Here is a 25806-nt window from a genome sequence, read left to right as displayed (position 1 = left end):
AGCCAGGAGTTCCCAAAGACAGAGGATCCAGGCGGCTGAGCCGGAACTCATTACCCAAGCCTGGGTCCAAAGTCAGAGGCAGTGTGCACCAAGCACAGCGAGAGGGCCAGAGATCACAGGGCATTAGTGCCACGTCATCTGCATAGCGGGAAGAGCACTGGCCTGATGACCTGGGTTCAAATCCTGTCTCTGATGTTGGATGGCTGTGTGATCCTGGGTAACTTGCTTAACCCTGATAAGCCTCAGTTTCCTCCTCTGAAAATTGACGGGGTTGGACTAGATGCCTCTGAGTTCCTCCCAGCTCTAAGTCCATAATTCTGAGGATGTGACTATGTAAGGACAGTCCTTTTCGAGTTGAGGCATGGTAGCCACATCTACTGTTGCCACCCCCTTGTGGCCCTGAGGCTCTGGTGCCATCCCCTTAGAATATGACCCAGTCCCCACACCCTTCTCCAGCACCATTACGGAGCTGTGAATACCAAAGGGGGGAAAGAAAAACAAGCTCAGAGGGTGCCTCCTGTATCCAGGAAGTCAACCCCTGGAACCATTTCCAAACTGGCCTGTGTTTCTTTTTTGGGTGAATTCAGACCCCTGATGCTGAGGGAAAGAGAATAGGCTTGGATCAATGCTTGTCTGGCCAGAGCAGCCCGGATGTGATGTCTGGATGCATTAGGGTAGCTTGTCTCATCAGACTCTGCCTTTGTTTGAAGAGCCCTGGAGAGGAGGAGCCTCTGGTCTACCACCACACTCCCTTGCACTGGGGGATGTGGTTTTCCTTCTAAAATTTTGTCACTTTCATCCTTTGCTTTTGGCTTTGGCCTGTAGAGCTAAGCAGAGAAAAGCTAAGTTCTTATTCTTCCGTATGACGTTCAGAGGATTGCGGTCAACTCTCCTCCCAGGATCTGGTCTCCAGGCCTTTGCCCTCCTGGCTGCCCTCATCTGGACAGCCTTGTCTTTATATTTGTCTTCCTTAAATGCAGATCCCAGAACTGAACCCCAGGCTCCCAGTGTGCTCTGTCCAGGGTAGAATACAACAGGACAATTTCAGAGGCTTAGGCCTCTCTTAATGTGACCCACAATCACATCAGAATTCGTGGCTGCTGTATCACACTATTGACTCAGTGTGAACTTGTGGTCTACTAAAGTCCCCAGATCTTTTTCAAGATGAGTTATTTTGATCCACACCTCTCCCATCTTGCATTAGATTTTTTTTTCTAATCCAAGTATAAGACTTTACAATTAGCCCTATTCAATTTACCTTAGATACAGCCCACTCTGCTAGACTTCCAAGATATCTTTCTGAATCCTAAATCTGCCAGCCAGAATTATTTATCCCTCTCAACTTTGTGACATCTGCAAATTTGATAAGGATGTCACCTATGCCTTTACCTGAGTCATTGATAAATATGGCAAATATACCAGGACCAAGCACAGATCCCTGGGGCACTCCACTGGAGACCTCCTTCCAAGTTAGTATCAAACTATTTATGACTCCTCTGATTTTGGCTATTTATCCAGTTCCAATTCCACCTAAAAGTGCTATCATCAAACCTACTTCCTGGCTGCCAGAAGTACAGGAGAGACTGTCACGTGTTTTGCCAAAAACTAGGTAAATCATGTATGAAGCATTCCCCTGATTTAGAAGTCTGGTAACCCTACAAAGAAGGACAGGCATTCGGTCCAGTGTGACCTTTTCTTGACGAAGCCGGGCTGGTTCTTGATAATCACTGCTTCCCTTTCTAAATATTCACCAACCATCTCTTTAATATGCTCCAGAATTTTGGCAACTCATTAAGTCATAGCTGTAGAGCTGAAAGGACCTCAGAGGTCATTTAATATAACCCCCTCACTTGGGGAGGCTAAGGCCGGGGGAGGGGGTGTGCACAGAGAGAAAGAATGTGAGTTAGAGAGTTAGGTGTAGTCCTAGAAGGGACCTTAGAGGTAATCTATCCAAGTCCAATTCCCTTATTTTACAAATGCAGAAACTGAGACACAGAGAGATTTAAACGGCTTGCCTCAGATCATACAGCTAGTAATGGCATCAGAGTCCAAACCCAGGTCTGCTGACCCCAGATGTAGGGTTCTATCCATAGCACCACACTACCTCTCCATGGTCCAGGGCTTCATGTCCACTCAGAATTCGACAAACATAGTTTTCAGTGTAGGAAATCAAGATTCATCCCATTTTAAGATGGCGGCAGGAGAATCAGAAGGGCTGACCTCAAGGCCAAGGAGAATGATGGTGGTCCTTCATGGAAACATGGAAACCTGAAGGTAGGCAGATAGAGAGAGGCAGGTTCAACATACCAATGAATGCCTCATAGCGTGTCCGGGTGTTGGGTCTTTGGAGCCCCTCCCTGCCAATGCCATTAGAGAGGAAGGGCGGTGCTCAGGAGGAGGCTCAGGAGGAGCCAGGTTGGGGACAGTGTGAGGCTCCCAGGCCTCACTGCCTTTGCATGCTGATTAAGGTGCTTATGGAAGAGGTGCATATTGATAGGGAGTGGCTTCCAGAGCCTGCTCCTGATGCTTGGTCCCCGCTGACTGCCAAGGTAAAACCCACTTTCCTCCCCAGTAATTGCCCAATCTGCTGTAATCAGTTTTGTTCCCAAACAACTCCATTTGTGTTCCAGGGAAATTATCTTAAAAGCACATGGTGGATTTCAGCTCCTCATCTGTGTCATGAGAGAAAGGAATGCAGAAGCGAGGGCGGAGGGGGTGGGAACCCTTCTGGGTCTTCAGTCCTCCTTGCCTCCTCTCCAGCCACCATACTGTTCTGCCTCTGCCTCCTTGCCCGGGGCCCCAGGGGTAGGGTGGCCCATCTGTAACTGAGGACCGCTCAAAAGCACCTTGGGGGACAGCATGCTCCCCACCTGGCTGCTAGCCATCATCATCCCCTTACGCACCCAACCTTCCCTCCTAGGGGGATCTGGGACTGAGGTAGGGTCAGTGCGCCGGGCCCAGGGCTCATCCCAGCTGGATGCTGCAGACCCTTCTCTCTGGGTGTCACTTCCCCTGGAAGAATATGAGCCCCAAAGAGCATGGATGGTTTGTTTTTGTCATTGCATACCCAGCACCATAATAAGCACATAGTAGACACTTAAAATGCTGATCAATGGAAAAGAGGAGTGTCTTAGTTTTGTCTTTTTACCTCCAGTGCCTAGCACCGTGTCTGACACATAGTAGGGACTTGGTAAATGTTTGATTGATTAATTGAGAGCAAGCATATTTCGGTTTTGTCTTTGTATTGCCATTGTCCAGGAGAGTACCTGGTACATAGTAGGTGCTTATTAAGTGTTTGGTTAGTTAATGAATTACCTGGGGTTTATGACAAGGGTTTAGCCAAAAACCTCTCCTGGGGTTAGAACATATACCCCCAGCTGGTACAAGAGACAGGGCTTGGCAACCAGATCAGGAATGGCACTTGCCCCTAGTCTGGTACAGAGGCCAAGGTCAGGGATGAAGGGCAGGGCTCAGAAAGAAGCTGGACAGCAATTGGTGTTGTCCATGCGCCCTTTGATGTGAAGACTCCTTGGTCAGCCCAGTACAGGGCAAAACTCGCTAAAGTTCTACTGGGTGCTGAATTGGGATCCCACTCACTGAAGGGGCTGGAGTTAGTTACAATTATCATAGCCAGAAGTCTGCTGCTGGACCCAGCCAGAAGCCAGGGTATTAATCATCATGTAATCATCACATTAGTGTAAACAGCCTGACAGCATCATGTTAGTGTGAAACAGTCAGTCAGCATCATATTAGTGTGAACAGCCAGCCCAGCATCAGTTAGTGTGAATAGCCAGACTGTGTCACATTAGTGTGAACAGCCTGACAGCAATCCGTTAGTGTGAACAGTCAGCATCACATTAGTGTGAACAACCAGCCAGCATCAGTTAGTGCAAACAGCCAGTCCAGCATCATGTTGGCGTGAACAACCAGCCAGCATCATGTTAACACGTCAGCCTGGAGATCCACATTGAAAGGCCCTTGAGAATGTTGGTAAGACTCTGCTGATACCTCCATGAATTTCAGACGCATTAGGTCTGAAACATTTCTCTGGCTTCTCAGTCTAATAACCTGGTCAAAAGCCTTTTTCTGTCTGTAAAGTCAGTGCTTAGCACAGTGTTTTACACACAATAAGTGCTTAATAAATGCTTCATTCATTCCAAAAAAAAGTAAATGTGACTTGCTTGACAAGACCCTTTCTTGACAAGGTCGTACAGGATCCTAGGGATAGTATAATGTCTTTGGGCCTCAGTTTCCTCATCTATAAAATGAGAGGCTCGGCCTTCAGGATTGTTCAGTTCCCCTGAAATTCTCCTCTAGTCCTGTCATCTTATGATCAGTGTCTTCACATTTGTGAAGGGCTGCTATGAGGATGAGGGATCAGTCTTCTTCTGCTTGGTGCCAGAGGGCAGACAGGAGCCAGGGGTACAGATCCACTGTCCGCGGAAGCCACGGGCCACCATAGCTATCATCACAGGTCCGTGGTCTGGCCCACCCCTGGAACCCATGGAGAGTCTGGAGGGTGGAGTGAGTGAGGAGCTGATTGTCTAAACCATGGGGACACAGGTGGAGTGAGGGAAACATGGAAGACAAGCCAGGGAGGAGACACCTGATTCATTAAGCAAGAAGGAAGATAATAAGAAATGCATGTATAGAGAGGACTGTGAGGGCAGGGACAGGATGTGCTGATGAGGTTGGAGGGAGGGGGTGACCTGAGATGCCTGGCCAATGGAGGGCCCCTGCTCCGGGGCTTGTGGAGGTTGGGAAGCCCAGGCATGGACCCAGGAGTCTGCCTCTTGCACTGGGTAGAGACAGCCAAGGAGAGCCACAAAGCCAGTACTGACTCAGAGAACCAGAGCTGGGGAGTGACAGAGACAGAGCAGCCTCTGAAGCCGGGACAGAGGCGGAGGAAGGGGCCGACTGTCAGCTCCGCTCAAGCCTGAGGCAGGAGCTTGACGCACTCAGCTTTGGCATGTGACACAGGGAAGCATCACCAAGCTCTGATGCCCAGCGAAGGGCCGGCATCCCCGCAGCCCCTCATGGCTGGCCCATGTGTGCGAGGGAGGGAGGGCACAGGCAGGCCGGTGGCTGCAGCTTCTGAGGGGTCACACCAGATGTTCACACGTGGCCGTATACGAGTACGGTCCCTGGCAGGGCTGGCTTGAGGGTAGGGCCTCACAATGGGCAGTGCTGGCCTTCTTGTCAAAGCTGATCGTTGTCCCAGTGATGAGGACGTAGGAGGGAGGCCCAGTTATAACTAAGGTGAGGTGGCAGGGCTAGGGCCACAGGGCATTGGAATTCAGAGGTATTGACAGCACCTATGTACCTTCTCCCAGCAGAAACAACCAAACTTGGCATGTAGTAAACAAGATCTCTGCCCTTTTGGCAGGCTAGAGCTATGATTTCATCAGGGCAGTGAGCTCCTTATGCATGCAGGCTGGCATCTGCTTAGAGAGGGTGACTTGTCCAAGGTCCCTCAGCCAATGTGTGCCAGAGTCAGTGTGACCTAATGAATAGAGGGCTGGCCTGAGAGCCAGAGACCTGGGTTCAAGTCTTGCTTCGGACACCTACTATCTGAATGACTCCAGACAAGTCACGTAACTCAGCCTGTCACTCATCTGTAAAATGGGTTCCTTCTAGCTCCATCTATGACCCCATGAATGTCTAGTTATAGTTCTGGGGGGAGTGGGCCACCTGCCTCAGTCCTCGCACAGACAGCGCTTGCTGAGATTCTCCCGAGTCAATAAGACAGGACAGCCAGCATGGAGGGCCAGGGGGAGAAGGCAGGATATTTTCCATCGGTGATCAATTGCCAGCCATCAGTAGCCTTCCCAAAATTAAGAAGGAACTGACCCGGCTGAGCTGAGTAGATGCCTACGAAATGCTTACGTGGATCAAGTCCGTTGAGCTGAATCCATGAGCTGAAAGGGCAGAGAAGGGGATCTAACAAACAGGACCTTTTCGCCTTCACTCCCCCTGTGCCAGTGTTTGGCACAATGCCTGGCACATAGTAGGTGCTTAATAAATGTTTATTGAGTGGTTGATGATGGCAAAATAAGGCTTCTTGAAAATGCTGGAAAAACCCAGTAAATGGTGCCCCTCTCTGCTGTCCCACTTCCGGCATATCTCTGGCCAGAGCCAAGGCTGTCCTTCAGCTGGTCCCCTCCCCCTTTTCCCCCTTCTCAGCATCTCCCTCCATCTGCACTAGAAGAACCATCAGGCTCTGATGGAGCCCTGGCCCCTCTAAGGAGAACGTCCTTTGAGGGTACTCTGGCTCAGGCAGCTGTCCTGGGTACAGCCATGGAGATGCCCTGGGGAGCTGACCAGGAGGCCAGGCTCAGTCAATAACAGGTCCCAGCAATTAGTGGAAAGGGAAATCCTTTGTCAATTTGAGCCAAGATGGAGCTGTGGCCAGGGAGAGTCAACATGATTCTGTGAACAGGAAAAAGCAGGAGAAAATTCTATACTGGCTGGTGTGGGAACCTGTCTCTCATTCTTACCTGCCTTCAGCACATCCTGCCCAGAGCAGGGTCCAAGGTCCAGCTGCCCCTGCAGAAGCACCCAGCAGACTTTCATGCTCTGAAAGCCCCTCAGAGAGGGCTTGGAATCCAGGGCACTTTTCTACCTGCCTCATTTTCACCAAATAGCTGTTTTTAAGTACCTGAAGGGGAGGTGTGTGGAAGAGGGCTTCAAGGTTTTCTGCTCAACCCCAGAGGGCAGAATGAAGACCAGTGGGTAGAAGTTACATAGAGCCAGACTTTGACTCCACAGAAGGAAACATCCTAATAATGAGAGCTAGCCAGTAGAATGGACAGCCCTGGGAGGTAATGAGTTCCCCGTCCCAGAGGGCTTCAAGCAAAGGCTGCATGGCCACTTATCCTGAATGTTGTAGAGAGGATTCCTAACCTGCTCTTGTCTTCTTCCTGCTGTGGACTGTGAGTCCATGAGGACGGGGGCCGTGTCTTACTCAGCTTTGCATCTTCCTGCTCCCCTACCCAGGCCTTCTCTGTAGGTGCTTGTTAAATGCTAAATGAACATATCAACAAACAGGCGCATGTTAAGCACTTACCACCTCCCTTACCATGGTGCCAAGTGCACGGTGCACACCAATCCATCTGAAATAGAGTAATGTGAATTGGGAGCCTGGGGCTGGGGAGGGGTTCAGCTCTGTTGTGTCCTAGCTGTGTGATCTTGGTCAAATCTTCTAACGTCTCCAGGCTTCAGTTCCCTTCTCTGTAAAATGTGGGTGATAATAGTTGCTTGGCCTACTTCAAAGGGTTATTATGAACTTCCCCTGTTATGTAGCCAGGAAGTACCAGGGAGATGTTGAGTGCCCTTATTGTGGCTGATAAAAGCCGCTAACGACGACCCAACAGGTCAACTCTCTAGGGCCAGAGAAAAGATTCCTCTGAAGGCTCCTGACAAACAGAGAGAAGAGGAAACGGCAATTAATTCACCAAAAGAAATTGGGGGATGGGGGAGGAGATCTCCAAATACCTTAGAAGTCCTTTCATTTTCATACTTGCTTTAATCTGGTATCTCATTTACTATAACCTTTCTAAGAAGTATAAGACTGTTTGATGTGGAAGCCGCTCGTTAAGAAGCAGTTTGATTCGCTGGATAAGCTGTACTGGACTAACAGAAGTACAGCTGCTTCGTCCTCATCCCCTTTGCCCTCTGTGACTGACATCAGGCGGGGGACAGTTGTGATTCATGTCTCTTGATGCGTCTCAGTTCCGCCCACATGCTCTCGCACCCCCCAATGTGCTCTGGTCACAGGGGACGCCTGCTTCATCCTCTCATCCCCGTCCCATCATTGCCCTCTCTGGGAATGAGTTGGTGCTGACCACACGCCCTCTCGTTCTGTCTCTGCCCAGGTCTCGCTAATAAGCCTCGTGGCAAATACACTAGGCTTTGCAGAAATGGGTCCCATCAAGTCGCTGAGGACACTACGTGCGCTGAGGCCCCTGAGAGCCCTGTCACGATTCGAAGGCATGAGGGTAAGAGGTACTGAGTGGGTCCCAGGACCCCGTGCACTGACGTGATGTAAGTGGCTGTGACAAATTGTTTTCCCTGGGCCTGTGTACTGAAGCCCCGACAAAGAGGGGCCCTTATTCACTGCTGTAGTTAAGTGTGAGGTGCCACGCGTGAGCCCTGCAATGTTCTACTAAGACGTGACCTCATGGGCAAAAATTAACCCCCTACCAGAAACTCCAGGACCCCAAGACACAAATAGCTAGCATAGGGACGGGAGAAGCCTCTGTGTTCCCCCCACCCCAGGTCTCAGGCTTTGCAGTTGTAAAACTTAAAAAAATAATAATTTTCACAAGATAAATAGCAAAAGGTAAACAGAAGAAGGTCAGGGACAAAAACTAGATGTCACAGAAACCTAAGGATCTGTGTTGCAAATATGTAAAGATAGTCTCCATTTCCTCATCTGTAAAATGGGGATAGTTTCACATGTGCTATTCACCTTACAGGCTTCATAGCGTCACAGATCCCCTAATTGAACAATAAACAAAAAAAGAAAACCGTTATAACAAATATCTATAGTTCCTGTGGATTTCTTGGCCTGGATCTTTGAGGTCACCAGTTAAGGAAACTCCTGCCAGTATAGACCTGTACCAATTCTTCAACTTTGAAATTTAGAGAGGCGCCCAGGACCCCCCAGCCAGTCTGTACCACAGGTCCGTGAATCCGAGTCTTCCTGGCACCAAGGCCAGCTCCCTCACCACTAGGCAGCACTGCCTGTCAGTGTGACTGTCTCCTGCCCAAGCATATTAGCCAGGAGGCTCTCAGAGGCCTCCTGGCTAACATGCTTGGGCAGGAGAGGTCCTGCTTTGGCCTCCGAGAAGCTTAGCAGTGGCCTGGGTTGGGCCGCAGCAGGAGAAGGCCCTGCAATGTTCCAGGCCTGTCTGAGCAGGGGAGCTTGTGATGTGCAGAGGGACCCAGGGGCCACTCAGAGGATTCTCCTGAAGGCTCCAGGTTGCCATGCGGCCTCCTAACACAAACTCCCGGCTACATCTGTGTATGCCCAGCAAAGCCATCGAGGGAACTTCGGATCCTGGCTTCAGAGCTGAGAGGGGCCTGAGGATCAGAAAGCTCCGTCCCTGCCTTTTATAGGCCCACAGGCATTCAGTGACTTACCCAAGATCACACATGGGACCCCAGATTTAGGGCTGGAAGGGACCTCAGAGGCCATGGCAACTCCCTTCTTTTACAGATAAGCGCATGAAGGCTGAGAGGGGTCTAGACTGGTCTAGGTCACACAGGTGACACACAGTGATGGAGCTGGGATTCGAACCCAGACCCTCTGATTCTGAAGCCATCACTCCTTGCATGGCACCATGCTAACCTTTGGGTCCCCAGCTTCCTCCAGCCTCCCCTGTTTCAACAGTAATATTGAACATTTCTGAAGCACTTGACGTTGCAAAGTGTTTCATGCATATTGTCTCCCTTTGGAGGAAAACAAGGCTGATGAGGATTCTGCTGCCTCATCGAGCTTGGGGTAAGTCCTGATGTTGAGCAAGCAGATGTGGGGATAGTGATGGAGCAGAGGGAGGCTCTGTCCCCTGGTCCCTGTGTGCGCCCCTTTCAAAGAGTCACTCCAGCTCCAAGTCCATCAGTCCTTGCCCAGGTCAGTCCACTGCCCCAGGACCCCAGTAGCAAAAAAAAATGTTTGGCTCCCTTCCTGGAGCTGAATCCCCAAATCACAGCTGCTTAGCACAGTGCCTGGCATGCAATAAGAGCTGAATGAGTGCTTCTTCATTCATTCATTCTCCTTGTCTTCTTCAGCCTCTTTGAGGACTCTTGCACAAATGCAGCTCTGGAGAGTTTGATTGAAACATTTCTGCCCTAGAGTCTGGAAGGTTTATCTCCCTTTAGATGACTGAGTCAGGATTCCCCCCCCAAAAAAAAAACCTGATAAGTCCCAGTACATTTGGATGAATTTAATAATCTGAATTTAATAGAAATAAATGAGAGGCAGCTGGCACAGTGGACCCTTGACTTAGAGTCAAGAGGATCTGAGTTCAAGTGTGATCTATGACACATCCTGGCTGTGTGATGCTGGACAAGTCACTTCTCAGGGCCCTGGGCAACTCTCTTAGAGAATAGGTTGCAGAGAAGCTGGTAAAGTGAGTTTCCATAAGGAGGACTTCTCCATAAGGAGAGTCCTCCATACTAACGCAATCACAGATCCAGACTAAAGAGAAAAGCAAAATCTTTCACATGAGTTCACAAAGTCAACTTCATGAGAAGAAGATGGGAAACAAAGCTATACAATAATTTGTGTGAAAAAAATCCGGAGTGCTTAGTGGACCACAAGCTCAATATAAATCAATAGCATAATATGGCAGACAAAGAATCTGGTGTCCTCTTAGGCTATATTAAGAGATACATCATTTCCAGGGAAGTGAAAGTCCCTCTGTCCTTGCCCAGGTCAGACCACAGCCAAAGTATTATATTTAGTTCTGGGCTACACAGTTTAAGAAGAACTTAGATCTAAGTTTCCAGAGAATGCAAACCAGAAGGGTGAAGGACCTCAAGTAGAAGAGATGTAAAGATAGGCTGAAGGAACTGGGGATGTTTAGGCTGGGGAAGAGAAGACTCAGGATCCACAGAATGGCCCTCTCCAAGCATCTCAAAGGCTGTCCCACAGAAGGATAGCTGGACTTGATCGATTTGGTCCCCGAGAGCTAGGCTAGAAGCAATAGATCAAAGTCAGCAAGAGGCAGATTTAGGCTAAATGCCAGGAGCCCCACCCCACAGTGGAATGGGCTGCTTGGGGAGGTGGTAGATTTCCCCCTCACTGGAGAGCTCTGAGCAGAGGTTCAAGGTTACCCTTGTTGGGCATTTTATAGAGGAAATTTTTTTCAGGTGCCATATATATGAGATTAAATGTCCCTAGCGTCTAATGAGGTCCCTTGCATCTCTCAACTGTGATTTGGTAATTCTCCTAGAGGGTGTGGTGGAGAGTGGGGGTTATTTCTCCCGTAGAGCTTGGAGAGGGTACTTTTCTCTCAGAGTTTGAATAAGATAGCTCTTCCTTGCAGATTGAGTGGGACATCTCTCCCTTAGAGCTTGGATGGCACACTTCTCCTCCAGAGTTTGGGTGGGACATTTTTCCCTTAGAATTTGAGGGGGACTTGTGCTTCCTAGTCATTTTTTCACCTCCCTACCCCCAGTAGAGAATCAAAGTCCTACAAGGAAAAGGGAGGCTTGGGGACTAAGCAACTGGCCCTAGAGTCAGGAGAACCTGAGTTGAAATCTGGCCACAGACACCTACTAGCTGTGTGACCCTAGGCAAGTCACTTAACCCTGATTGCCTCAAAAAAGGAAAAAGAAAAAGAAAAAGAAAAAGGGAGGCTTCCATCCCATATTGTTTCCATTGGGTCATTTTATGGGTTTTTCCCCAGCTAGTCCATAGACATAAGATCCCTGATGTTTTCAAGGAAGCCACTTCCAGAGGATGTTTCAAGTAACCAGCGCTTGTGTTTGCACCTACCCAAGGTTGTGGTAAATGCCCTTGTTGGTGCCATCCCTTCCATCATGAACGTCCTGCTTGTCTGCCTCATCTTCTGGCTCATCTTCAGCATCATGGGGGTAAACCTCTTTGCTGGGAAGTTTGGAAGGTGTATCAACCAAACAGAGGGAGACTTGCCCTTGAATTACACCTTTGTGAACAACAAAAGTGAGTGTGAGCTGCACAACAGTACTGGAGAATTGTATTGGATCAAAGTGAAAGTCAACTTTGACAACGTTGGAGCAGGTTACTTGGCCCTGCTGCAAGTGGTGAGTCTCACAGATGAAGGGTTTCCCTCTTCTAGACCAGTGTGGGGTCTCTACATTCAAATCGGCTCTGCCAGTCACATAGTGGAGGTCCTGTGCTGCAGAGGGAGGGCAGGTTGAAGAGGGGTCAAGGATTATTCCAACAATATAGGAGTACAGGACCATGCCAGGATCAACACAGGAAGGGATCAGGTTCCCTAGGGAGTGTTTCAGCACCTTGGATAGTTCTCAGGTTTTGCTTCTCCTGCCAGTGGAAAATTCTAAGGCTGTTTGAAGACTGATTGAAAGAGGTATCCAAGTCAACTGCTGGGACAGGAACCATCAATCAGTCTCTCCACCAAATAGAATGTCTGTTTTGGTGCCGTAAGTGCAGTGCAAAGAGCAGATACTGATTCACATCTAGAAAGAACAATGAGTACACTGGGGAAGCTGTTTGCTTCACTATTGTGAAGGATAACCATTTGTTAGTTTAAATGAGGCCCCTTGTCCTGATTCCAGGCACCAGCCTACGAAGGAGTGAGTCTGTTCTGTGAAATGTTTGAAATCCAAACTTAGGAAACCAAAGTACATGTTCACTTCCCTGGGAGCACTAATTGCTTTCACGAAGATAGAACACATCTCCTTTAAGATGAATGAATGGCCAACCTTGAAAACTAATCATAAAGTAAACCTCAACTCATATATCTGCTCACTGTTTTTCTCATTACTGGTCTGGTTTTATAAACTCTGAAATATCTAGCTCTGCAAAATCCCATTCAATCCAGTGAGCATTTCTTAAGCTCCTGCTGTATACAAAGCACTGTGCCCAGCACTGGGGATATGACAAGATGCCCTCAAGCTGCTTACAATTTATTGAGGGGATACAATATGTAAACAGATAAATAAATACAAAGCATATGCAAAGCTATACTAAATCATTTCAAGAGGTATTGCTGGCATCTAGCACAATGCCTGGCACATAGTAGGTGCTTAATTAATAAATGCTTTTTGATTCATAATGTATAGACAGGACCTGAGCTGTGCTTTGAAGGAAACTAGGGACTCTGTGAGGTGGAGGTGAGAAGGGGATGCCTTCCAGGAATGTGGTATAGCTGTGTAAAGACAGGGGGGTTGGAGATGGGATATTGGTGCACAGCAGGTCAACCCCATTGGAAATTTAGAGAGGTGCCAGGACCACCCAGGCACTGTACTGAGTGTTGGGGATGTGAAGAAAGGCAAAAGCCAAGCATGGCCCCTGCCTCTCAGCATGTTAGTCTCTGAGAAGCTTTATCTAGGCCTCCTGAACCCTTCTTCAGTGCTCATTCTATGACACCAGACTGTCTGCCTTGGCAGCTTTGGCTCTGCCCTCTGCGCCAGCATCTCTCTCTTCTAAAAGTGGCTTTCTAGGTTCCTCAAGTCAGGGGACCAGATGCAAACCTAAACATCTTCCTTAACTGTGAGTTTTCCTTCCAGGCAACATTTAAAGGCTGGATGGACATCATGTATGCTGCCGTGGACTCCAGGGGGGTAAGTCAGCCAAGTGAACCCCTCCTGGATCCTATCTGTCCTGTAGGGGCAGGGGCTGTGGTCCAAGAATGACAGGGACCCTCAGAATCAGACTCTTCAGCAACTAGAGCCCTGCCATGCTCAAGAGAGATCATTGTCCTCTCCTCTCTGCCAAGGACGAGAGGCTGAACTCTTCCCCTGGCCCCGCAAGGAATTGTGAATGTCCCAAGAGATATTTTAAAAAATGCACTTTCATTGATTTGCATCTTAAAAGTAAACTTGCCCCAGTCCCAGATGAGAAGGAAGAAAGGTGGAAGAAATGCAGAAGAATCACCAAATCTGTACTTCCTCCTCTCCACAACTCTCAGTGACCACTCTGGCTGTCAATCATTCAACAAGCATTTATTAAACGCCTCCGGTGTGCCAGGCACTGTGCTGAGCACCAGGGATTCAAAGGCAAAAGATGAAACAATTAGCCATCCTCACCAAAATCTCAGCTGCACAAGGCTGAGGAATGCCTTCTTCAAACACCCCTGTCTTCTTTGATTCAAAGAGATCTATATATGACCTTAAATCCCAAAGCCCCCGATACCCATGAGGGGCCCCTGTAGCTCTCCTGTTGTCTCCATCTTTGCCTCTATCTTCCTCTCCATCACTGTCCCCCTTTCTGTCTCTGTCCTCCCAAATCTTTCCTTAGCCCACACATACTTGTGCCAAACACATTCCCAATACAAGTCCACCCTTTGGCCCCACCTCCCATGCTTCAGCTTCTTGCCTCCACAGCCCCCTTCATTCTTCCAGCCCAGTCAATCGGCAGGCATCCATGAAACACCTACTATGTGCCAGGGATACAGAGGCAAAAACAAATCAGTCTGCTTTCAGGGAGCACGGGAAACAACACATGCACATAAGTAAATTCAAAATCTTTACAAAGTAGATATCAGGTCATTTCAGAGGAGGCACCAGGAGCTATGGGGCTCAGCAGAGGCTTCATTTTGGAAATGACACATGGTCTGAGCTTGGAAGGAAGCTGAGTGAGGAGGAGATACATCCCAGCCTGAGCAAAGGTTTGGAGGTGGGAGGTGGGATGTTGAATGTCATGTGACTCAGGTCCCACACAGCTGCCTCCTCATACTTCTCTGCTGCTCAGCCCTCTGACTGTCTGGCACTGAAGGAGGGCGCTCGCACTCTGCCCTCACACCTCCACCTCCCCCCCACCCCGTGCACCTTTGACTTTCCACCCTTCAGGGTCGGATGCCAGGGTCCTTGTGTTACTGCTCTGTGACCAGTCCCTCCTCTCTCTCCCTGGCAGTGTGAAGAGCAGCCCCAGTGGGAATACAACCTGTACATGTACCTCTACTTTGTGATTTTCATCATCTTTGGATCTTTCTTCACCCTGAACCTCTTTATCGGTGTTATCATTGACAACTTCAACCAACAAAAGAAAAAGATATGTGGAGAGCGGGTTCTGCGGGGGCTGGGTGGGGGCTGCTGGGGCTTGGGAGGGGGCCAGGGACCCACCCCAGGTGCAGCCTTTCTGCCTTTTGCTCATGTTTGCTCTCGCTGACTGAGAAGGAAATTCCCCAGCCTTGAGTCACTTAACTACTCTGGGCCTCAGTTTCCTCATCTGTAAAATGAGGGAGTTGTACTCAATGGTCTTTAAGCTCCCTTCTGTCTCTATATCTATAATATCATGAACATACGGACAGTCGATCAACGTCAACAAGCATTTATGAAGTATTTTCTATGTGCCAGACGCTATGGTAAGTACTAAAGGTACCAAGAAAAGGACAAAACAGTGTCTGCCCTCAAGGAGCTTACATTCTATAAGGAAATAAAGGTGAGCTTCCCCTAAAGGTAGAACCAGCTTTAACAGCTGGCTGATGAATATGCCTCAAACAACCTGTCTTGGACAGGGAAACCTGTCATCACTACAAGATGGCCTGAAGTCCCGAGGAGGAATCCTTGAGGCCAGGGACAAAAACTGGACCCTCAGAGGCCAGGGAAACTGCATTGTGGAAATACAGTGAAGTCTGTTCCAGTGGGAACCAGCTAGGGCCTCACGCACCCCCAGAGAGAGGCCCAGGATTCTGAAAGCAATACTCACCTGAGTCTCCCTTAGGCCTCCAGCTGGGCATATTTGTCTAGAGCATCTAGACCAGTTTAGAAATGTGGCCTTGGCAAAGGTCCGCCTGGTTTGTGCCTACTTTTGTAACCTTCCCTTCCCCTTTAACCTGTGCACAATAGGATTAGACTGTAAGCTTCATGAGGGCAGGAACTGTTTTGCCTCTTTTTGTATCCCCAGCACTTAACACATAGTAGGTACGTAATAAATGTTGACTGATTGATTGATTGAACTGTACAGTCACAGTTCCCTAGTCCATCGAGAGCAGTAGTTTACTGGGAGAAGAAGCAAGATGAGGAGAAGGGCCAGGTTCTGACCATCTTAGTTGACTTCAGTTCTTGGAATAATTCTAGAACGCATTATTAACAGCATGGTTTGTGAGCATTTAGAAAGAGAAGCAGTGATCAGTCCCTAAAAGCAAATGTGGGCTCACCAAAAACACCTCGTGTCAGAATGATTTCCATTTTTTGACAGGATTATTAGGCATTTGTGGGCAAAGCAAAAATCAGTTGATTGGTGCTTACCCTGTGCAAAGCACCCAGAATACAATGACAAGCACAAAGACAGCAAGCCCTGGCCTCAAGGAGCTTATATTCTAACGGAGAAAGACAATGCACAAAAGGGAACTAAAAAGTACTGGTGGGGAGTGGGGGGGGGGAGTACACCTGGATTTCAGTCAAGAATTGGACAGTGACTTTCATGTTAGCCTGAAGAAGAGAACCTGATCAAGATGAAGAGAGATGGGGTCAAAGGCAATAGAATCTGTGTGACCCTGGGCAAGTCACTTAACCCCAATTACCTCACCTAACATAAAATAAAATAAAACAAAACTGTGTGACCCTGGGCAAGTCATTTAACCCCAATTGCCTCACCAAAAAGAAAAAAAAAAAGACAGGCAATAGAATTAGATAAACTTGGAATTGCTTGAATGACTGGCCCCAGAGAGTCATGGTAAAGATTAATTTCAAGTATTTAAAAGATCCTGGGCAAGCTCCAAGTATTTCAGACCACCTGAAACAATTTGATTTGTTGGTCAGATCCCAGAGTTTTCAAGAGGCAGGTGTAGACATTTAGAGCTGGAAGGGGCCCCTAGAGGCCATCAAGTCTAATCTCTTCATTTTGCAGATGGAAAAAACTGAAGTTTACAGAGATTCAGTGACTCCTCCAGGGTCACACAGCTTTTAAGTGTCTGAGGCAGGATTAGAATCCAAGTCCTCCTGACTCCAAAGTCCAATGCTCTACCCACGATGCCATATCAAGAGAAAACTTCCTAAGAATTAGAGCTATCTAAAATAGAGATGGGCAACATAGATAGGTTATGAGTTCCCCGTCAGTGGTGGTGTGCGAGGGTGAGTCTGGGTGACCTCTTGTCAAGGGAGTTCCTGCTTAGTTATGGAGTGAACTCCAATGAAATCTCTAAGCAGGAAGGGGCCCCCAGGATCCCCATCCAGCTCCTGCCTGAACAAAATCCCTTCTACAGGACACTTGACAAGTGGCCATCCAGTGTCTTTGAGAAGGCCAGGTGATGACCAAAGCCCCATTGTTGGATGGGTTATCTGAGGACATAGTCCTCATGTCCCCCTCCTGAGTCTTCTCATGTCTGGTTGCTCTTCTCAGTCAATCTTCCTGTGGCCCAGTCTCTGTTTTCCTCACAATTCCGGATGCAGGGCTCACCAGCTTCCCTCATTACCAGCTGATCCCCAAAGTGAACACAGCATTCCAGAGGGGTTTGGCCTGGGGTTGAGGACAGAAAGAAGGACCAAGTGGGTGGAAGGGGCAGGGGAGGCTCAGTTTAAGTGAGGAAGAGAGGGACTTCTGCAGCTCACACATGTCGCTGCTTTTCCTTAAAAGACCTAGATAATAGGGGTGACCCACTAGACATAGCAGTGATACCACCCAGAGCTTCATGGGTGACATCCCATTACCGGAGGCCCTGGGAGCCAGGAAGGGCAGAGTTTCTTGTCCTCATTTTACACATGTGGAAGCAAAAGCCCAGCAAAGTGAAGATATTTGTCAGAGGCCAGAGCCTGGACTGGAGCCCAAGGGCATTATCAAATTATCAGCATAAGTTCCTTGATCATCTTTCCTTGGCCTTCAGAGCAAGTGGCTAATCACCTATGTTCATGGGGACATCACTTTGGAACAGGCCCCACCACTTACACCCTCTTAGCTCAGGCAAGTCATTTAACCTCTATGGGCCTCAGTTTCTTCTGTAAAAGAAGGGGGTTGGGCCAGATGACCTCCAAGGTCCTTTCCAGCTCCAGACCTACAATCCCCAATCCTGACTGTTGGTGTGGCCTGGCACACCCTCCTTGGTGGTCTGAGTTAAGGATTAATCACTTCCTCCAACATACCTGGGCTCCATCTTGATCCTGGCTACGGTAATTTGTTCTGGTACTCTCTGCTGTCTGACAAGAGTGACCCCAACCTGCTGGGATGGGGCAAGAGTCCCACAACTCTTTATTCAGAATACAAAAATAACTGGAGTGTTTCTTTCTCTGCACTTAGGGGGGCAAGACATCTTCATGACAGAGGAACAGAAGAAGTATTACAATGCAATGAAAAAGCTCGGGTCCAAGAAGCCCCAGAAACCAATACCACGGCCCCTGGTAAGACTCAGAGAGAGTCAAAGCAAAGTGGGCATCATCTTTGCCCTAGAGAGCTCTGACCTTTGATGTGGCCCCTGCCTAATTGGCCATCTCTCTGCCTTCCTGCCCCTGAGCCCTAAAAATAGATGGAAGGATGGATGGATGGATGGATGGATGGATGGATGGATGGAAGGATGGATGGATGGGTGGGTGGATGATGGATGGATGGATGGATGGATGGATGAGTGGGTGGATGATGGATGGATGGATGGGTGGATGAATGGGTGGATGATGGATGGATGGGTGGATGGATGGGTGGATGATGGATGGATGGATGGATGAATAGATGGATGAATAGATGGATGAATGGATAATTGTATGGATGGTGCATTTATTAAGTGCATACCACGTGCAAAACACTGGGATAAGTGCTAATGATACAAAGAAAGGCAAAAATATAGCCCTGCCCTCAAGGGGCTTATATTCTAATGGGAAGGTGACGTGCAAATGACAGTTATCTACATAATATCTACAATCACAGAATAATCTGGTATCAGGTAATCTCAGAAGGAAGGCACTCTCAATAGACAGAACTGAGAAAGGTCTCCTGAATAAGGTGGAATTTGAGCTGAATCTTGACATTTTTAGAGAGCAGGGAATTTTTTTTCTTTTTAACCCCAGGGTATAGTGCAGTGCCTGGCCCATAGTAGGTGCATAATAAATGCTTGTACATGAAAAGTGGCATGGGTTGCCTTGGGAGTTCATGGATTCCCTCTTAGAAGAGACCTCCAAGCGAAGACTGAATGAATCACTACTGGTCCGGTTTGCTGCAGAGGGGATACTTAGTTAGATAAGAGCTGAACAACATGGCCTCTGAGGTCCCTTCCAATGCCAAGATTCTGTGAAGTGTCCCCTGAGTCCCCTGTCCTCAGTTGTGCTTTCAGGTAGTTGAAGGAGAAGATATAGTCTTTGCCTACCCTCTCAATAGATCTCTCATCATCTGGGTAGGGAGAAATTAGACACGCAAATACATGAAGCAACTTGGGAATAAAATGAACCAACAAGCATTTATTAAGCACCTACTGCGTGCCAGGCACTGTGCTGGGGGCTGGAGCTACAGATACAATGAATGAAGCAAACCCTCCTTTGGGAAGATGGACCATACAGTAAATGAGCATATTGGCCAGATTTAAAAAAGAGGCTGAGTGGGACCCACAGACTCTAAATTTGAGAGGTGGAATGGACCTCAGTACCCCTTTTTCCAATCCATAGGGCTAGGCACTGGTCTCTCTGCCTCAGTACCATGCCCACATTGGCATTTAAGTAGGCAGCTGATGGAAGGCTCCGTCCCCCTGACTAACACAATTGCCTCGCTCTCTGACCTCACCAAGCATGCCCTGATGGCAGGCTTGGCCTCCTGTGGTTCTCCATTTCTGCCATCCCAGAAGGCAGACTCAACAATCATTGTGCTTTAATGTTAATTTCGCCTTAGAGAGGCATGGGATACCATGGGAAGAGTGCTGACTTGAAGGTCAGAGATCCCAGTTTCAAATCCTGTTCTATCACTTCTGGTTGTGTGACCTTGCAGTCACTTACTTCTCCCCCTGGGCCTCAGTTTTCTCATCTGTAAAATAGGGTAGTTGGATGAGATGGATTCTGAGGTCTCTTCCAGCTCTAAGGCTATGATCATGTGATTCCCAAAAGTCAGAGTCCACCTTGCATCTCTCTCCCTCTTTCCCAAGCCTGCAGTTCTGTGTGCCTTCAACCTTGTTAAGGGGCCAGACTGTGTGTCCCAGTGATGGCTGTGCTGCCTCAGGCTCAGCAGCCACCCCTGGCCCACCCCACACCACCCCGCAGTGCTTGCTAACACACTTGTGGCCTTACTCCTTGTTACAGAACAAATACCAAGGCTTCATCTTTGATATCGTCACCAAGCAGGCCTTCGATGTCACCATCATGTTCCTCATCTGCCTGAACATGGTGACCATGATGGTGGAGACAGATGACCAGAGCCCAGAGAAGATCAGCATCTTGGCCAAGGTCAACCTGCTGTTTGTGGGCATCTTCACAGGCGAGTGCCTCATCAAGGTGATTGCCCTGCGCCACTACTACTTTACCAACAGTTGGAACATCTTTGACTTTGTGGTCGTGATCCTCTCCATCGCGGGTACGTGGATGGGCCCTCCAGGGCATGGCAGGTGGAGTGCCAGACTGGGGGTCGGGAGCACCAGGGTTTGAGTTATGCCCCAGACACTTCATAGATGTGAGATCCTGGTGGCACTCAGCCTCAGTTGCTTTATTTGTAAAATAAAGACATTGGGCTCAGTGGTCTCTAAAGAGCTTTCTGGCTCTAACTCCACGAACCTGTGCACTTGGGCAGATGGATGCAGTACTCACTGCATTGATCAAATAGCCCAACAGATTATCCTAGTCCAAAGTAGGCTGTCTCTGAGGAAAAGCTGTGAGGGCCTGGAAGAGGGGGAGACCTCTTCTGCTTTGGTGACAGAGAGTAGGGATTGGGAAAACCTTCACAGAAGAAGGAACATCCAACCTGGGCCTTGAAGGATGGTTCCCATTTCAACCATCAGAGGTGGAGAAGGGAGGACACTCCAGGCAGAGTCAGGATGGACCAAAGTGTTTGGAGAAGGGTGAATCACCTCATCTGGCCAAAGCGTGTTCAGAGGGTTAGACTTGGGAGTCATAGGATCCTAGAACTAAAAGAGGCTTTTGAAGCCACCTGGTCCATTCTTCCTCCTTTTATAGAGGAAGAATCTGAGTCCCAGGAAAATTGACTTGCCCTGGGTAACACAGGGAGTGAGATTTGAACTCAGCTCCTATGACTTCACTGTGTTCCACTGTGTCACATGGCTTCCCTAGAGGTATCCCGGGAAATAAGATTAGAAGGCTAGGTTAGGACCAGAGCATGGAACATTTCCTTTCTCTGCCCACCCCCCAAATCTTCCTGCTCTAGTCCTAAAAGTTAACATGGAAAGAAGGTAACATGGACAGAACTTGATGAGGCAGGAGCTGAGAAGTCAGAAGTCTCAAGGTGCCAAGGCCAAATACACCAGATAGAAAGAGACAGACTGACTAGGCACCTCTTGGAAGAGGGGCACTTTAACCCATTAGTACCCTGGATGATCCTGCACCAGAATCACAGGGTTGGAAAGTACCGTAAAGACCACTGAGTTAAACAAGTATTCCCACTACAGCCTATCTGACAAACAGTCAGAAACACTCCTGGACAGGAGCACAGGGTCTGCAGGCATGGGTCACTGGAGGGGCAGCTATGATGGGGGATGTGTCAAAACCTTGATCTGGTGGGCAGCCACACTTGAGTAGAGGGCCAAAGACACCAGGCAAGCTTATAAGGAATGCACCAGAGATAAGGATTCCTTGGTTTTCACTGGGCAGCTCACTGTCATGATGAAGAGAGGGCTATAATGTTGGACACCTGGATTCTAGGTCCTACTCTGCCCTTGCTTTTTGACCTTGGGCACATCATCTTAGTCCTCTGATCCTCAGGATCCCATTACTAAAGGGTGGCAGTGGTCCTAGACCCCATTATCTAGGGATGTCAGAGAGTGAGACAGGGATTGTGGAAGTGTTTTGGAAAGGATGTAGCTCTGGGCAGATGTGAGCAGAGGTGCTAGGGAGGCATCCTGCCTAGGGTCTGGGACAAATAGCCAGTAACTTCCTCTCCCCTGTTTTGTTTTACTCAGGAACTGTACTCTCGGACATCATCCAGAAGTACTTTTTTTCCCCAACACTCTTCAGAGTCATCCGCCTGGCCCGCATTGGCCGCATCCTCCGGCTGATCCGAGGGGCCAAGGGGATCCGCACGCTGCTCTTTGCCCTCATGATGTCCCTCCCCGCCCTCTTCAACATCGGCCTGCTGCTCTTCCTGGTCATGTTCATCTACTCCATCTTCGGCATGGCCAACTTCGCCTACGTGAAGTGGGAGGCCGGGATCGACGACATGTTCAACTTCCAGACGTTCGCCAACAGCATGCTCTGCCTCTTCCAGATCACCACGTCCGCTGGCTGGGACGGGCTGCTCAGCCCCATCCTCAACACCGGGCCCCCGTACTGTGATCCCAACCTACCTAACACCAACAACTCCCGGGGGAACTGTGGGAGCCCAGCCGTGGGCATCCTCTTCTTTGTTACCTACATCATCATCTCCTTCCTCATTGTGGTTAACATGTACATAGCCATCATCCTTGAGAACTTCAGTGTGGCCACTGAGGAGAGCACAGAGCCACTAAGTGAGGATGATTTCGACATGTTCTATGAGATCTGGGAGAAGTTTGACCCAGAAGCCACTCAATTCATCGAGTACTCAGCCCTGTCAGACTTTGCAGATGCCTTGTCTGACCCTCTGCGCATTGCCAAGCCCAATCAGATCAGCCTCATCAATATGGACCTGCCCATGGTCAGTGGGGACCGCATTCACTGCATGGACATCCTCTTTGCCTTCACCAAGCGGGTCCTGGGAGAGTCTGGGGAGATGGATGCCCTGAAGATCCAGATGGAGGAGAAGTTCATGGCAGCCAACCCCTCCAAGATCTCCTACGAGCCCATCACCACCACGCTCCGGCGCAAGCATGAGGAGGTGTCCGCCGTGGTCATCCAGCGGGCGTTCCGAAGACACCTGCTGCAAAGGTCCGTGAAACATGCCTCCTTCCTCTACCGCCAGCAGACCAGCGAGGGGACTCTGTCTGGGGACGATGCCCCTGAGCACGAGGGCCTCATTGCCTACGTGTTGAATGAGAACTTTTCCCGGCGCTTGGGCCCATCAGACTCTGTCTCCTCCACATCCCTCCCACCGTCCTATGATAGCGTCACCAGAGCCACAAGCGACAACATCCAGGCTCGAATGTCCGAGGACAGCCAGACCGACGACTTTGTGGACTATCCCACGTCCCCAGACAGGGACCGGGAGTCAATCGTGTGAGGCCCTCCTTCGCACATCCCTCCCTTCCTGCCCACACAGCTGGGAAAAGTGAACAGAATCCTCTCTTGCCATGACAATCAACCAAGGCACCTTCTTTCTGAGTGTTTGTGACAAAATCAGCTTCCGCGAATTTCCTCCTTTTGGCTCCCAGGGATAAGCGATACCCTTTGACTCTGCACCCTCAAATCCGCTCCCTGGCGACGTGGCTGCGTAAGCGCAGGGAGTACTCGGCCAGGGTCAGCCTCGCGCGCGGGTGGCACTCCAGGCACGTGGAGGCAGTCTCAGTGCCCCAACAGAAGTCAGGCTAACCACGCCACCTCCCGCACCTTGGGTTTTGAGAAACGTCTCGATTCTAGCTGCTGTAGCACAATGGGATTCTCTTCCTGTATATGTATGTATGGGCTTTCATAAATCTGTTATATTTGATATTTTTTTACTTTGACAAATAATGGTCCTCTCCCCCATCCCGCTTCCCTCCCTGGAAGTGATGCTAACTCACGCCGCCGCTTCTAGCCTCTGAGCTCAAGTGACTTCTTCCTTCTGAGTCGTCAGACCAAGACGGAAAACCGCAAGGAACGGTTCAGCTTGTTAGCCCAGGCTCTCCCCAAGGAGAGAGAGAATCTGCGGGTCTCTGGCTCCCCATGTTCGCTGGCTCGTCTGACAACACGACAGACACGTGGACGGGGCGGCAGCCACATCACGCCCCAGGCTGGGAGGCCCTGGCAAAGCTGGGCTCTCCTCCCCAACGCCAAGGGAATGAAGTCCAGAGTCACAGGCGAGTGAGTGGCCCAGCTGGGAGGAGAGGCCCAGGTCCTGTTTTCATCTCTGCAGCCGAATTCAGAGCTCCTCCCCATGTCTGGGCCTCAGTCTCCTTATCTGAAGAATGAAGGGGCTGCATGAGACCGTCTCACAATTTCCCTTCAGCTCTATGATGAGTCTCCTCCCGGCCAGAAGCAGAAGGTGGAACCCCTACTCCTTTATCATTATCATGGACCTGGGGGTGTCGCATCTTGTCCTTCCAGAAACAAGCTCTCTGTAAGCACCTCTCTCACGTAAGAGTATTAAAAACAAACAAAAGAAGAACACGATGACAATCACAGGCACTTTGGAGGACCCCGTTTACCTCTTCTGGGAGGCTGCCAGGAGGGAGGAGAAGATGCATTCTGGGAGTGAGCATCAGCTGAGACGCTCAGCCAGTGAGGAAGGCGGCTCCAACTCCACCAGACAAGGATTGGGCTTGGCTTGTTTGTTGTGTCAAAACAGCCTTGGAGCCTGGCTGATAAGCACCAGTCTTTGTGGAGGAGATGGTCCGTCTGACACCGGGCTCTTGTTTTAGGGGAGTGGGAACCTCCAAGGGCCAGAGCCAGGGGGATTCAAGGAGCAGCGGTGCCCTCGTTCTGTGGCTCCTGCCCAGAGCCATTGATGGACAAGGCCTGGCTTTGTGTGTGAGGAGAGGGGCTGTGGGGGTGGTACAGGACTCCTGTCGGCTTCAGCTCAGGAATGGAAATTCTGGGTGCTGACATCAGAGCCTCACACCTCCTCCTGAAATGAAGCCTCTGACCCCAAGAGAACACGAGCAGCCACAGTGGATTTCAGAGTGGTGGGGCGGGAGAGGCAGAGGAAGGACACATTTGGCCATGTTCGAGGTCTCCCTTTGACCCTGTGGAAAGCAAGCCCCCTCTTTTCCCACCTATTCAAGCTTCCAGCCTTGGGGCTCAGGAGGTCTGCCCGGAGAATGGGTGCATTACGAGGAAAAGTAGCCATTTGCTCTCCACTGGGGGAAATGGAGGTATCAGGGACACATCTACCCCGGGCCACAGCTGCTTTTGGGTCATAGACAGAGTTCTTGAGCAAGGAAGCCAGAATCCACATTGAGGCTGACAGCAAGAGGCCCACGTAGGAGGGATTTTTCAGGGAAAAACAATATCTTTTTATAGTCCTTGAGACTCAAACAGCTCCTGACCATGCGGATGTAAAACCCCAGACATCTGCATACCCCGCTTGTGTTTCTAAACACACACACACACATACACACACACACACACACACACACACACACATATGGAGATAAGTGACCTAGATCAGTAACACACCTATGTGACTTCTACACATCATCTTTACGCAGCTAGAGGAGACTTGGCCCACAGCCCCTTGGTTTGGCTGGGCCTGTGTCTAGCGGCCAAATTAGCGTGTGAAGTTGGGCAAGTCACTTCATCTCTCTGTGCCTCAGTTGGACCCACATGAAAAATGGGTTTAATGATACCTACCTCTCACAGGTGTTGACAGAGCGAATGTCTGCAAAGCTTTGGGTGAGCTCGAATGAAAGGCACTGCAGGAGTATAAAGTATTATTTCTCCTCACCTTCTCAAAATGTTTCCATGGAACTCCCCCCATCCCCTCTGCACTCTGCACCCTTCTCCATCCTACCCCCAGTCCTCCCATCTCTCCCCTTCCCCTTCCCATGAGTTCCTATCTCTTTTGGAATCTAAAGTGAAGCTAGATTTCACCGAGTAATGGCTCCCACGATGTTTCTGAGTGGAAACTTTATTTTTATATCAGCGAATTTTACTCTTCCAGACTTCCCCGATGTGAGAGCCATCTTTTTGTACCCTCGAGGAACGTGGCTTGTCCATGTAGGCCCCTGTGGCTTCGCCCGTGCCTGTGAGGATGGACTCCGTGGTGGCCACGCTGCCTGTGACCTCGTGCCCTTAAGATGGTTTCTCAGCCTGGATGGACAGGAAGTGTCCCACCCCGCAAGGCTGGGGATGCAGCGTGCTTCTGTCCACAGCCTGGGACAGACGGAACCAGACTACTTAGCTTATCATACTTCTCCTGGCATTTTCATTTCAGAATTGCACAGCGAA

At 49.5% G+C, this 25806-nt stretch overlaps 1 protein-coding gene across 2 annotated transcripts in view; it reads left to right on the top strand.

The window, feature by feature from the left end:
- Positions 1-25800, top strand: part of SCN5A (sodium voltage-gated channel alpha subunit 5) — a 144107-nt gene extending 118307 nt beyond the window's left edge. For both annotated transcript variants that reach the window (XM_027835826.1, XM_027835825.1), the window contains exons 20-26: positions 7875-7997; positions 11509-11790; positions 13240-13293; positions 14585-14722; positions 17902-18006; positions 19882-20152; positions 21708-25800. In XM_027835826.1, the coding sequence (XP_027691627.1) occupies positions 7875-7997; positions 11509-11790; positions 13240-13293; positions 14585-14722; positions 17902-18006; positions 19882-20152; positions 21708-22942 (2208 nt within the window). In that variant the 3' untranslated portion in view covers positions 22943-25800. The remainder of the gene's footprint in view (positions 1-7874; positions 7998-11508; positions 11791-13239; positions 13294-14584; positions 14723-17901; positions 18007-19881; positions 20153-21707) is intronic.
- The last annotated feature ends 6 nt before the right edge of the window (positions 25801-25806 follow it).

This window comes from Vombatus ursinus, unplaced genomic scaffold, assembly GCF_900497805.2.
Source record: "Vombatus ursinus unplaced genomic scaffold, bare-nosed wombat genome assembly UNPS02014817.1, whole genome shotgun sequence".
Classification (NCBI taxonomy): Eukaryota; Metazoa; Chordata; class Mammalia; order Diprotodontia; family Vombatidae; genus Vombatus; species Vombatus ursinus.
This window is presented reverse-complemented; position numbering and strand designations above follow the sequence as displayed.